General features: G+C 37.5%; 1 protein-coding gene across 8 annotated transcripts in view; it reads right to left on the bottom strand.

Annotated features, from left to right (window-relative positions):
• ST7 (suppression of tumorigenicity 7) overlaps positions 1 to 14115 on the bottom strand; it is a 267772-nt gene that overhangs the window by 214627 nt on the left and 39030 nt on the right. Inside the window, exon 1 of one of the 8 annotated variants that reach the window (XM_027539607.1) lies at positions 9612 to 9632. The exons of 6 other annotated variants lie outside the window; for them this stretch is intronic. Coding sequence is in view for 1 of the 2 variants with exons in the window: in XM_027539606.1 (XP_027395407.1) it covers positions 4372 to 4384 (13 nt within the window). In the remaining variant the exon portion in view is untranslated. Of the gene's footprint in view, positions 1 to 4371; positions 4471 to 9611; positions 9633 to 14115 lie in introns of those variants that run through there. One more of the 8 variants, XM_027539606.1, reaches the window with a different exon arrangement.

The following is a 14115-nucleotide window of genomic DNA, read 5'->3' as shown; positions in this document are numbered from 1 at the left end:
GATATAGTTATTCCTCCATATCAACCAGTTCCACATCTGTGGATTCAACCGACAATGGATCAAAATATTCAGGAAAAAATATTACAGAAAGTTCCAGAAGCAAAACTGGAACTTGACACAAGTTTTTTGTGTCAAAAATGCTATTTTTGACATAGCATTTGCATTGCATTTACATTGTACTTACAACTTACATAGCATTTATCTCATATTAGGTACTATAAGTAATCTTGAGGTGATTCAAAATATGCAGAGGGGATGTATGTAGGTTATATGAAAACACTACACAATTTTCATATAAGGTATTTGAGCATCTGCAGATTTGGGGTTGGGGGTAGTCTGAAACTATTCCCTGCGGATAATTGAGTAACAAATGTACTTTCCATAGTCTATATACAACAACTTCTTGCCAACTCACTGATGTAGCTCCTCTCTTCAGTTCATACATGATATCTATATGCATATGTAAATACATTTTCTGAGTGCCTATATTTATTTCTTGGCACAGACTTCTAACAGTAAGTTAAAGGCTGCATTATTTTTCAAGACATCTACTTTTTAGATAACTATAGCAGGATCAGGCTTCCCTAGGGCTCAGTTGGTAAAGAATCTGCCTGCAATGTGGGAGACCTGGATTCAATCCCTGGGTTGGGAAGATCCCCTGGAGGTGGGCATGGCAATCCACTCTGGTATTCTTGCCCGGAGAATCCCCATGGGCAGAGGAGCCTGGCGGGCTACAGTCCATGGGGTCGAAAAGAGTTGGACACGACTGAGCGACTAAGCACAGCATAGCAGGATCAGTATGTTTAAAAAAATTAGGTCTCACTTGCAGCAAAACTGGACACATATGACATCCTCTAATTCCTGTTAAAGTTTCTATAATCTTCAGATGTCAGAGGTATTTCTAAACACCTCTGGAAGGTTGGGATCCATATGGTTGAAGACCCATCTTTGAAAATATAGATTTTGAAATTTTAGTTTGCTCCCATTCTCTCCTCTGGGCAGCTAGCATGAGCTCAGAGAATGAAGACAAATTTTAATATGCTACCTAAGGAAAATGTAAAGAAAGGAAATGAAGGAAGAATAAAACTGACTAATGTCCTCCACACTCCTTCATAAAATCACATAATATAGTCTAAAACCAAAGTGATCTTTGGATTATCAATTATGTACAATTATGCCTGCCTGTGACCTTGCCTGCTGCCACCCTGCCCTTCTATTAGTAAAGTGAGTACTGTTAATTTCAGGATAAAATTAGTAATGAAAGAAGAGATCAACATTCAAAATAATTTAGTGGTCAAAATAATTATTGTTAAACTAGAATGTTGTGAGAAAAACAATAGTAAAATATTAAAGTAAGTGAACAGTAATTTTTAGAAGAAACCCGATTCATAAATCGACTCAACAACTATTTCCTGAAAGCCTACTGTTTTGTACTCTAAGGGTACAGCCATTAACAAACTCCCGCCTCCGTAGAGCTCATATTCCAGAGGGTGAGGCAGACAAATATGTAATACATTCAGTGGGGGTATATGTTATAAAGAAAGATAAGAGGAATTAGAGGATGAGGAGTGATTGAATGGGAGGGTTATTTTAGGTAAAACAGTCAAGTAATGTCATCCTAAAAAGATGACTTCAACAGAGACCTGAAAAACTGAGAAGAAACCACATGGGTAACATGGAAACTACATGGGGAAAAGAACTTTCCAGAAAAGCAAAATAAATCTATTCTTAAATAATCAAGACTCAATTTACTATTGGAAGATAACCCCTCTAGTGCTGTGATGCTGTCATTAGTATCAATACAAAAGTGGTTGTGCTGAACTGTGCTGACACAAAATAAGTTTTATTTTCGAATGCAAAAGAATTCACTCTCCCATGAGCTGAAAACATGTGTTCTTCTCATCAAAGTTTAATATACCAAATATACCTATTTTTGCAAACATGGAAATATTTTTTAAAAATCACCATAGAAGACAACACTCAAAATAGCTTCCCACCACATCAGACAACTAATTTAGTTAATTTAATTATCTCTATTAATCTGGTAAGAATTTAAACCTCATTTTCTCTTAAGAGTACATACAGCAATTTTAAAAGTGTCATATCTGGAGTTCCTCTGGAGCTGTATCCTTTGTTCACATTAAAGTTTTATTTTCTTAGTATTCCTCTTGATGTTTATTTAGCATGTTAAAAGTGTGTGTCTTGAAACCAGAATTGAAAAAGACACGTGTACCCCAATGTTCATCGCAGCACTGTTTATAACAGCCAGGACATGGAAGCAACATAGATGTCCATCAGCAGATGAATGGATAAGAAAGCTGTGGTACATATACACAATGGAGTATTACTCAGCCATTAAAAAGAATACATTTGAATCCGTTCTAATGAGGTGGATGAAACTGGAGCCTATTATACAGAGTGAAGTAAGCCAGAAAGAAAAACACCAATACAGTATACTAACGCATATATATGGAATTTAGAAAGATGGTAACAATAACCCTGTATACGAGACAGCAAAAGAGACACTGATGTATAGAACAGTCTTTTGGACTCTGTGGGAGAGGGAGAGGGTGGGATGATTTGGGAGAATGGCATTGAAATATGTATAATATCATATATGAAACGAGTCGTCAGTCCAGGTTTGATGCACGATACTGGATGCTTAGGGCTGGTGCACTGGGACGACCCAGAGGGATGGTATGGGGAGGGAGGAGGGAGGAGGGTTCAGGATGGGGAAAACATGTATACCTGTGGCAGATTCATTTTGATATATGGCAAAACCAATACAATATTGTAAAGTTAAATAAAATAAAATTTAAAAAAAAAAGTGTGTGTCTTTTAAAATACCATCCATGAAAAAAAAATACCATGTATGGGTTATTACTTAAAAACAACAGAGAAGTGTTTTAATGGCAATATATAAACTACATAAAAATTTTAAAAATTAGTGATTCTGTCCTTTGGGGGAAAAAATTGTACAAATTTATAATTAAAAATATATGTATAGTGAAGCTCCCTAGTAAGACTTCAGAAATTTCATTTCTTTGTCTATAAAGTATATTCCTTCCTGCTTCAACATAGAAACAGACATAGAACCTTCTAACATACATGTAAGCCTTCTAACAAATAAGTATATTCTATTTTAGAGTCCCAGCACAAACTTCTGGAACACTAAAGTCAAAAGGAAAAGAAATCCAAAATCCAGAGAGAAAGAGAGATACTATTATTGTATTTGGTTTAAAGAACTCTAAAATAGGAAATACGGATTTATAGAAAAAATGTATTTGGGTATTTGGAATAATTAATTACTTCTAAATGTTTCAGCTTCAAAAAATATTCACCACAAAAGTCCTTTAGATAGCAAGTGCCTAAAATTTGCATTTTATTAACAATTTCACAATAATTTTATTTTCACCATAATTAGCTATCTTGCCAAAGATCTATCCATAGAGTAAAATGGATCATTTATAAAGAACATGTAAGTGCTTAATTTAAATGCACTTTTTGTCATTATTTGGGGTACGGAAAATAGGTCTCTGTCCTGGTAGAAAAATCCTCTAAAGTTTTTGTTGTTTAGTTTATAAGGAATATGTCAGAAAAGTGTCACCATAACCCAAAAGTTCAAACTTAGGGAAATACAATTTTGAACTAGTTGCACAAATTTTGAGCAAAGATCCATGCCCTTATCTCCTATTACCACCTCACCTCTCAACCCCACTTCCACCCCATCCAATCTAAGGGAATCCCCTACTTACTCATCAAGAACCACCACCCACGGTTAACTTAACTTTACTCTTGTACCAACTTACCACTCAGTGAAACTAGAAGCTAAGAACAAGGTTAACAAGTTTAAAAAAAGAATAGGCTAGTTACACTCAGAAATTTAGGATAAAAACTGAAATTCTCCAATTCACTTCACCATGTCAACTCCATCTAAAAGATGGGGCCCACACATGTACAAAACCACCACCACAATGTCAAAAATGTTTTACAGTCTCCGTAGACTGTGTGTATATTTTATTCTCTCTGTGGCATAGTCTGAACACGGATGTTTGTACTCTAAAGCTTCTTGACCAGAGGGTCGAAATATGAATTAAATATGAGTTGCTGTTTATTTTAACTCTGAGTATGGCTCAAAATAAATACAAGAAACAACAAGCACATGTCTGACAACTTCCCTTAAGTATATATGTATGCTAAATTAATCATGATTTATATACAACAAAGTAATACAGCAGGAGTAAACTCATGCATAATAATTTTTTAAATACTTTCATTTACAAACATAACCAATGTAATTTTTAAATAATTCAGAATAGTGTATTTTAAGTAATTCTACATGGCTGGAAAATATTTTAAATTTAATTTTACCTGTATAATCCATAAAGAAGCAGTAGGCAGGGAACCGGGTATTTTCCAAAGTAAAACTCTATCAGACTCAAAATGAAACAGCTCCCTGGACAGCAAACCGCTCTGGGGACAGCCTCCTGCCATGTGACATTGAGCACACACACTTCTGCTTATCTCTGTTCAAGTTGCAACGGTCATGGCTCTGCTCTCCTTTGCCCGTTTTTTTAAAGTCATCCTTAGAAAAGTCTTTCTAGAAGACTTTTAGAAGAGAAGTATTATTTCTTCCCATTCATTCCTGTATTGTTAGTTTAAAACTAGGGAAAAAATAAATTTTCTTCTTTCTCTGAGTGAAAAGAACTCAAAATATGTATACTTCATCCTAGTACTCAACATTACCAAGCAGCATAACCTGAAAGGAGTCAGCAACCAAATTTTTAGGAAGAATAGTCTTTTGTCATTATGTTCATTCCTTTGATAGTGTGCACATGTGATCCATTTGAAACACATTTGATTTGTAAACAAACCTAATACAGGTAATGCAAGAACAATCCTTTAAAGCATATCTAAAACCTTTAACTCATTTGTCTGAGTCCTGAAACAGACATCAGATGAAAAGGACATATGATCATTCCTGTAACAGACTGTATCTGATGTAATCTTTTATGTCACATTGCCACATGCACTGAGCCATCTTTTTCTTCATTACCAATTGTTTTCATCTTGAATATGTCCTGGCTAAAGAAACCTTAAGAATGGTTACTTCATCTTGACACAACAATTCTTTAGACCTTGCCCAGACACAAGATACAAATTTTTAAATTTTTTATCAACAGTCTTTTCTTTTCAGCAACCTAAATGGTTGGATAATTTCCAGTTTATAAATATAGTAATACTCTCCCAGATTGCAACTACTTTGAGAAAGAAAAGTATTGATGTTTTGAGTGGATTTATTGGAGTAGTGGGATATTTTGCTACTTTTCTTTCCATGGAATAGGTTTCTCCATAAGATAATTACAAAGTTGACAATACTAAACAATATGATTCTAATCTTCAATATAACATCAGAAGTATAAAGAGTACAGAAATTTAAACATTTTGAGCCCAACATCATCTATAATTCTATGAAACGAATGAGAAAGCATCATTACATTCAGCCATCTAGGCGATGCTTCATTACCATAAGCAGATCCCATTACACCACCATTCTGCTAACAGTCAAAAGCTGTTAATTCCCATCAACTTCACCTGTCACTGTTGCTAAGCAGCCCTGTCTTACTTCTGGGGCTTTAATTCTCTTTATCTCAATCTAGGGTACTGACTGGGGAGCTTTCCATGAGCCATGAAAATTTGATATACTTTTTCCCTGGTAATTAAAATGTGCAAATGGCTAAAACATTATGATTGTTTTAAAACAGTAAGCTAAAAATTCCCAATAATAGCTGTCTTAATTTCCACACAACTTACAAGTATGTGGAAATACTGATAGCCATTATCAGATGTCACAAGAAATGATGTTTTGAGTGTTTCACAACTTAGTGCTGTCAGCATGGATTTGAGCACCATTATTTTAAGAATAATTGTTTTATTTTTACCCTTTATATTTAATAACTCTTAAATCACAGATATTTTAAGGAAATGCATTTGATTCACAAGTAAGAACATAATGAAAAATCCAAATGAGAAAGTAGAAGACAGACAGACAGATGGGTGCTGCTGCTAAGTCGCTTCAGTCGTGTCCGACTCTGTGCGACCCCAGAGACGGCAGCCCACCAGGCTCCCCTGTCCCTGGGATTCTCCAGGCAAGAACACTGGAGTGGGTTGCCATTTCCTTCTCCAATGCATGCAAGTGAAAAGTGAAAGTGAAGTCGCTCAGTCATGTCCGACTCTTCTCGACCCCATGGACTGCAGCCTACCAGGCTCCTCTGTACATGGATTTTCCAGGCAAAAGTACTGGAGTGGGGTGCCATTGCCTTCTCCGAGACAGATGGGTAGATGGCTCTAAAACCTACAGTCCACAGTTAAGTGAATTCACCACACCTCAGAAAGCCAGCAGAGTGGTTAGGAGCCAGGCTTTGTGTCAGACGACAAGGTTTAAGTCATTCCTTAACTGGATGACCTTAAGCAAGTTTTTAAATCTCTCTGATCTCAACTAAGTGACAAAGGGCCTAGATCAACATCTGGTTTGTGACAACAGCTAGTACGTAAACAGCACTTAATGTGGTCCAGGCATTGTTCTAAATCATGCATTAATAACTTACTTAACCAATAAGATAACCCTGTGAGGTATTATCCTCATGTTATAGGTGCGGAAACTGAGGTGTGGAGGGTATGTAACTTGACTGAGGCCACACACCATACATAACAAAGCCAGGATTCAACCCAAGTAGCCTCACTTAGATTTCTTGTGCTTAACCACCTCCACAGATAGATGATCAATAAATGGAAGCAGAATAAGAAAGATCATTTCCAAAAACTAGGTTCATTCTTTCCAATAAAACCATTTCTGCAGTTTGTCAAATATTTTAGTTCAGAGTTTATAAAAACTCTTTTTATAGTCTGTGTTCAATCCCAGTACACAGAAAAATTAAACCGATAAGCAGAATGAAAGGGATAATGTCTAAAGTCATTGTGATGGCTTAAAATGAGAGTTGCACTAGCCAGTTAAGCAGAAATAAGTACTCAAGTGCAGAAAGTTATAACCGTAAAAGGACTTGTACTGTGTACTACCCCACTCTCCCAGCAACCACTAAGTCTCTCCTTCCCCTCTCTACTTTTCAGTTTCCAAATGTCACAGAAGATACGACTTATCTGGCCTCCAAAGAGGCTGAGCAGTTTCCTCTGACTGTAACTTCAAAGCTTACTCAGGAGGACAGCACCTTCAACTAGATCCCCTGCCTTCCTCCCCAGGAGTCTTCTCTAGCCTCATCTCACCCTCAGCAAAGCAGACTCACTAGTATGCCTAGATGCACCCCTCAGACACAGAAACAATTACATCACAGTCCTCCCCAAAACACACTTACAAGTCACGGGAGTCACAGGTTCTTTGCAAGTCATCTGTTCCCAGTCTACAGTCGAGGGACAAATGTCCTCAGTGCAACTGCCTGCTTCAGGAGCTGCCCACACTGCATCCCCAAACCCCGTCCCAGATTTGGGCTATAATCTATCCCTTCATGGTCCAAGCTGGAAGAAGTAAAATTACTGAACCAGACCTGTTGAATCAACACTACTACTCATTACCTCTCTGGCTGGGAAAAGTTCTGGAACACTTATAGATGTGGGTTACCTATTTCCTCATAGGTAAAATGAGGAGGTTGAACTGAATGATCGCTAAACCCTGCGCAACTCTAACAATACAGGATTCTACTTTAAGCCAATTATAGCTGGATGAGAAAACTGAAGTGACTTCCAGCAGGGAGCTCTTCCTTTTCCTCCAGCCCACATCACCCCTCCTCCATCGTGCTAGGGTGTTGGAACAGCCCCACCTCAAGGGTGGGAAACCAGCAACCCAGCAGGTATTGTCGAAACCTAGTGCATTTACGTTGAATGTCTAATTTCTCCAAACGTTCAGACACTATTCATCTCTAGACAAGCCCTAGTAACTCAGCATAGGGGTGAGCAGACAAATACAAACATTCATAAAACACAATAGAAACGACTGGTTGGAGGCCCTCCTTACTGGTGAGTTCATGGTCTGGTGGATCATACCTCTTAGGAGAACAAGATCTGTGTACCAGCAATAAAGCTTCTGAACGTGACCCCTCCTTCCAAAACACGACTGAGACAGACTGGACAGGGATTGCCAAGTTTTCTACAGATGACAGCTCAGCGTTGAAACACAGATCTCCTCGGTTTCCTCGTCATGGCTTTCCTATCTGGAGTAGTTTCTGCTATGTGAGCCCATAGCCCTTTGCCTCCTTAGAGAAAAAGAATGAACAGAGCTCCAACTTTATACTTTCCTCTTAAACCTGAATACCATTTACCATAATTGTACCATATATTTTACATCATATTTCCAACAGATAGAATAACTTACTTTATCGCACATTTTAAAACCCCATGCCCAGGGTTGGATTATAAATGCTCACTCTATTATTCCAGAAATGAAAAGATGGGGTTTTCCCTCCTGCCTCTCTTCTCATCTTCCTCACCAACAAGTCACTTAAGTGAAAATGCCTTAATAGTATGCCTCATTCCAATTTCCATTTACTCTAAGGGAGAACAAAGGTTACCTAAGAAGTCACTGCTTATCCATGCTTCCTACCAACACACTCCAGCCTGCATCAGCCTCAGTATTTCCTTTTCATGTTCTGTCATCCTTCACTGCTTACAGGTCTACATGATTATCACATGGGCCCTCCCATATGCGAGAAGACTCCACTGCAAAAAGGGTTCTCTGACTGAAGAAAATGCTAACAGCATTAGCCCATCTCCTTGCATGAGTGTGCTCACCATACTTCAAAATGTTTAATAAACCAAGATACAGCAGCATAAAGCACCAACCAGATAACAAAACAGGACAGGAACTGTTCAACTCAATACCATGGACCAAGACCAGTGCTATATATTCTTCAAGAAAGTTAACAATCATCCTCACCAAGCACAAAAGCATAATTATGACCAAAGGCAAGGTGAAATCTGACAGAAGATCTACTTTACCCAACTCCAAACCCTGAGATAGGGATTATTTCTAGACAGACAACTTCTCTGCTATATTTGAAAAGAATCAGGTCAATGGTGGCAGGATCCAAAGCTCTCAGTAGCTGCAAAACTCAGACCTCTTATGAAGTAGGAGGGTCACTTCCTGCTTTCATGAGCTCCAAAAAAAGTGATATCAAGTAACCACAGCTGGAGAGAGGGGGAAAATAACTTTTATAAGAGGTGGAATACCACTGATGTTTTGATTCTGTCAGAACAGTATTGTAAAAAGAGACATCAGTTTAAATGTTTAAAGTTAACCAGTGAAAAATACATCAACTAACCCAGACATAGAGTTAAGACTCATGAGAAACGTAACTAATATTATTAAAATGCCTGGTAAAGGACGGGGGGCATACAGGGTGGAAAAAAAAATGGCTGGTAAAAACATGAAAGATTAAGATCTTCTTCCCATGAATATGGATCTAACAATAAATGCATTTGTTCATTTTACACTTTGAAAGTGAGGGTCATTTTATATATGCTGGAATCAAAGCTCTAGTGGAAAGACCACAAGCAAATCCAGGTTTCTACAACAAACAGAGAGGTGCGCAAGCCAAACATACCCTTCTGTAGAAAGCTTCTTTAGAAAAACCACAGACCTGTGTGGTTTCAGTCTGTTCACCTGGCTGGCAAAAGGAACCACTGGAAAATAAGCAAAGGAAGTCATGAAAAATGGTCATGAATGGATTATGACGAAAAAACAGTAGAGAATCCTTCAAGAAATGTAGCAGTATTCAGCTAGAGTTTTTGGTAAGCAAAGAAAGTCACAAATTTCCATAGTACTCCAAAACATAAACTAACCTTGATGTTTTAACAGAGGCCAGCACTCTTTCTACAAAGAAACAGTCAATATTTTAGATTCCATGGGACCATCCAGTCTCTCGCAGCTACTCAATTCTGCCATTTTAGTGCAGAAGTAATCATAAGTTCAGTTCAGTTCAGTTCAGTCACTCAGTTGTGTTGACTCTTTGCAACCCCATGAATCGCAGCATGCCAGGTCTCCCTGTCCATCACCAACTCCCGGAGTTCACTCAGACTCACGTCCATCGAGTCAGTGACGCCATCCAGGCCATCTCATCCTCTGTTGTCCCCTTCTCCTCCTGCCCCCAATCCCTCCCAGCATCAGAGTCTTTTCCAATGAGTCAACTCTTTGCATGAGGTGGCCAAAGTACTAGAGTTTCAGCTTCAGCATCAGTCCTTCCAAAGAACACCCAGGACTGATCTCCTTTAGGATGGACTGGTTGGATATCCATACATGACCACTGGAAAAGCCATAGCCTTGAGTAGATGGACCTTTGTTGGCAAAGTAATGTCTCTGCTTTTCAATATGCTATCTAGGTTGGTCATTTCCTTCCAAGGAATAAGCATCTTTTAATTTCATGGCTGCAGTCACCATCTGCAGTGATTTTGGAGCCCAAAAAAAGCAAGTCTGACACTGTTTCCCCATCTACTTCCCATGAAGCGATGGGACCAGATGCCATGATCTTCGTTTTCTGAATGTTGAGCGTTAAGCCAACTTTTTCACTCTCCTCTTTCACTTTCATCAAGAGGCTTTTTAGTTCCTCTTCACCTTCTTCCATAAGGGTGGTGTCATCTGCATATCTGAGGTTATTGATATTTCTCCTGGCAATCTTGATTCCAGCTTGTGCTTCTTCCAGCCCAGCGTTTCTCATGATGTACTCTGCATAGAAGTTAAATAAGCAGGGCGACAATATACAGCCTTGACGTACTCCTTTTCCTATTTGGAACCAGTCTGTTGTTCCATATCCAGTTCTGACTCTTGCTTCCTGCATATAGGTTTCTCAAGGGGCAGGTCAGGTGGTCTAGTATTCCCATCTCTTTCAGAATTTTCCACAGTTTATTGTGATCCACACAGTCAAAGGCTTTGGCATAGTCAATAAAGCAGAAATAGATGTTTTTCTGGAACTCTCTTGCTTTTTCCATGATCCAGCGGATGTTGGCAATTTGATCTCTGGTTCCTCTGCCTTTTCTAAAACCAGCTTGAACATCTGGAAGTTCACGGTTCACATATTGCTGAAGCCTGGCTTCAGTATTCTTGCCTTGAGAACCCCATGAACAGTATGAAAAGGCAAAATGATAGGATACTGAAAGAGGAACTCCCCAGGTCAGTAAGTGCCCAATATGCTACTGGAGATCAGTGGAGAAATAACTCCAGAAAGAATGAAGGGATGGAGCCAAAGCAAAAAGAATACCCAGCTGTGGATGTGACTGGTGATAGAAGCAAGGTCCGATGCTGTAAAGAGCAATATTGTATAGGAACCTGGAATGTTAGGTCCATGAATCAAGGCAAATTGGAAGTGGTCAAACAGGAGATGGCAAGAATGAACGTCAACATTCTAGGAATCGGTGAACTAAAATGGACTGGAATGGGTGAATTTAACTCAGATGATCATTATATCTACTACTGCGGGCAGGAATCCCTTAGAAGAAATGGAGTAGTTATCATGGTCAACAAGAGAGTCTGAAATGCAGTACTTGGATGCAATCTCAAAAACGACAGAATGATCTCTGTTCGTTTCCAAGACAAACCATTCAATATCACAGTAATCCAAGCCTATGCCCCAACCAGTAATGCTGAAGAAGCTGAAGTTGAACAGTTCTATGAAGACCTACAAGACCTTTTAGAACTAACACCCAAAAAAGATGTCCTTTTCATTATAGGGGACTGGAATGCAAAAACAGGAATTCAAGAAACACCTGAAGTAATCATAAACAACACATAAATAAATGAGTATATGTAGTGTGTTCCAATAAAACTTTATTTACAGACTGTGGAATTAAATTTTTTATAATTTTTATGTTTCATGAAATATTTTTCTTTTGGTTTTTTTAAACCACTTAAAATATTTTTTAAAAATATTGTTAGCTTGAAGAACAGGTGGCCCGTGGACTATAGTCTGCCAGCCCTGTTCTATAATCTTTACTATAGTTAATTTGACCTTTCTTTGAAAGAACTGATTTCAGTTAGGTCTCTGCCATTAACAAAATTCACAAAGGTAATGGATTCCATTAACAACAGCTTGATGGATCAGGGTGGGAAATTCAAGAAAACTTCTATTCCAATTCCCTTCATTTTAATGATATGAGCAACACCTAGTCTTGACAGCCCACACTACATGTTCACTGTCCAGCATGTTAGAATTTGTGATAAATGCTGAATTAACTTGTAAGAAGTCAACTACTTTCACAGTGTAACAAAAACATTTCCAACCCATGTTCATCTATAGCCCTCAAAAATTATATAAACATGGAAATCATTAAGACCTCCAAATCACCTCAAGTATACTATAAGACAGGAAACTTTGTACAAAGTACACTCAGAGAATAAAATGCAAAAAACAGCTAGTTTGCTATGGAAAAAGCTGACCCCATTCACCGACAGTAGCTGAGAGAGAATTCTTGAGAAATAAGAAACTTAGATTTCAAGACTAAGTCCATATTCAACTACTTTGGGTAGCTATTTCACAACAGCACCTCATTTTTATGAAATTAAGAAGTAGGTTTAGATTATTTTGATACTTTTCTAGCTCTAAAATTTTTAGAGCTACATTACTTATGTTAATTATGTAATTATGTAATTACATAATTATGATATCTGATGTAAATTAATTATGATATCTGATGTAACTCACTGAAAAGTGATTTTCACTTTTCATTATCCTTCAGACAAGAAGCACATAATTTTCTCTCTGCTCTTTTATTTCTGGCCTTTTGAAAGGCCACTGAAAATACACTTCTGATTAGCATAGTTGCTGCCTCCTTAGAAATACCCATTCTTAACACAGATATAAGTGATTTAAGAGAAAATGTAATACAATATAATACTTGGGAGATGCTTCCAGAGACACATATTTGTGTCTGCTGCAACTATAAAATCCAAGTTCCATTAACAAAAGCACACATCAGGTCCTTTAGCTACACAGAAATTTGTCTTTAAAACTGCTGCATTTTTCTACAATAATCACATTCTTTATCTATACAAACCATGCTTCAGCTGCCTCTAGAATCAAGCAAAACTGAATTTAGTCCCTGCCATTGCTACTTATAAACTGAAAGGTACTCACTCACCTCCAAGTCTTATTTTCCCCATCTGTGGGACAGAACACCATTCTTGGTAGCAATGGAAATGATACATACACAATGGTATATAAATACTGATGTTCTCGAGAAGATACCTGCAATATGTTGTTAGGCTTAAAAAATAGGAATAATATGCTAATACTTTAGCTTTTTTTTTTTTTTTTGAAAAGCATACAGTGAGAAAAAGGAAAGAAATTCTGACACATGCTACAATATGGATGAATCTTGAGGATATTATCTAACAACAAGTGAAATAAGTCAGTCATGGAAAGACATACTATTGCATCATTCCACTTACATGGGATATCTATAGTAGATAAAGTCATAGAGAAAGAAAGTAGAAGGGTCATTGCAGAGGCTGGTAGGAGGGGAGAGGGGAATTGTAATGGACATAGCACTTCAGTGAGATAAAAAAAGTTCTGAAGACTGGTTACACAACAATGTGAATGTACTTAACACCACTGAACTATACACTTAAAAACTAGTCAAGATGGTAAATTTAACATTATGTAAAATTTCCCACAATTTAAAATTGTCAGTGAAGTTTTAAATAAAATAAAATTTAAGACGCTTTTAAAAAGCATGCAATGGACTCCTTTGGCAGTATAACTACTGACGATTTTCACTTTCTACTTTACATGATTTGTCACTGCTGCAAAAGTAGCATGAGTTCACTATGGAAAACATTCAACCCAGGGGGAAAAAAAGCATTTTCATTTTTATATGTAAAATAAGCCTAAAAGCCTGAAAACTGTAAAAATCTACCAGTTAAAGGTCCAATTAGTCTTTTTCTTTTTAATTGAAGTATAGTTGTTACAATGTGGTGGAAGCTTCAGGTGTACACCAAAGTGATTTGGTTTTTAATGTACATATATTCTTTTTCAGATTCTTGTCCATTATAATTATTACAAGATAAAAGAAAATTATAGGCCAATATCACTGATGAACACAGAGGTAAAAATCATC

This window comes from Bos indicus x Bos taurus, chromosome 4, assembly GCF_003369695.1.
Source record: "Bos indicus x Bos taurus breed Angus x Brahman F1 hybrid chromosome 4, Bos_hybrid_MaternalHap_v2.0, whole genome shotgun sequence".
In the NCBI taxonomy this organism is placed as follows: Eukaryota; Metazoa; Chordata; class Mammalia; order Artiodactyla; family Bovidae; genus Bos; species Bos indicus x Bos taurus.
The sequence above is the reverse complement of the archived record's forward strand: the minus strand, read 5'-3'. Positions and strand labels throughout refer to the sequence as shown.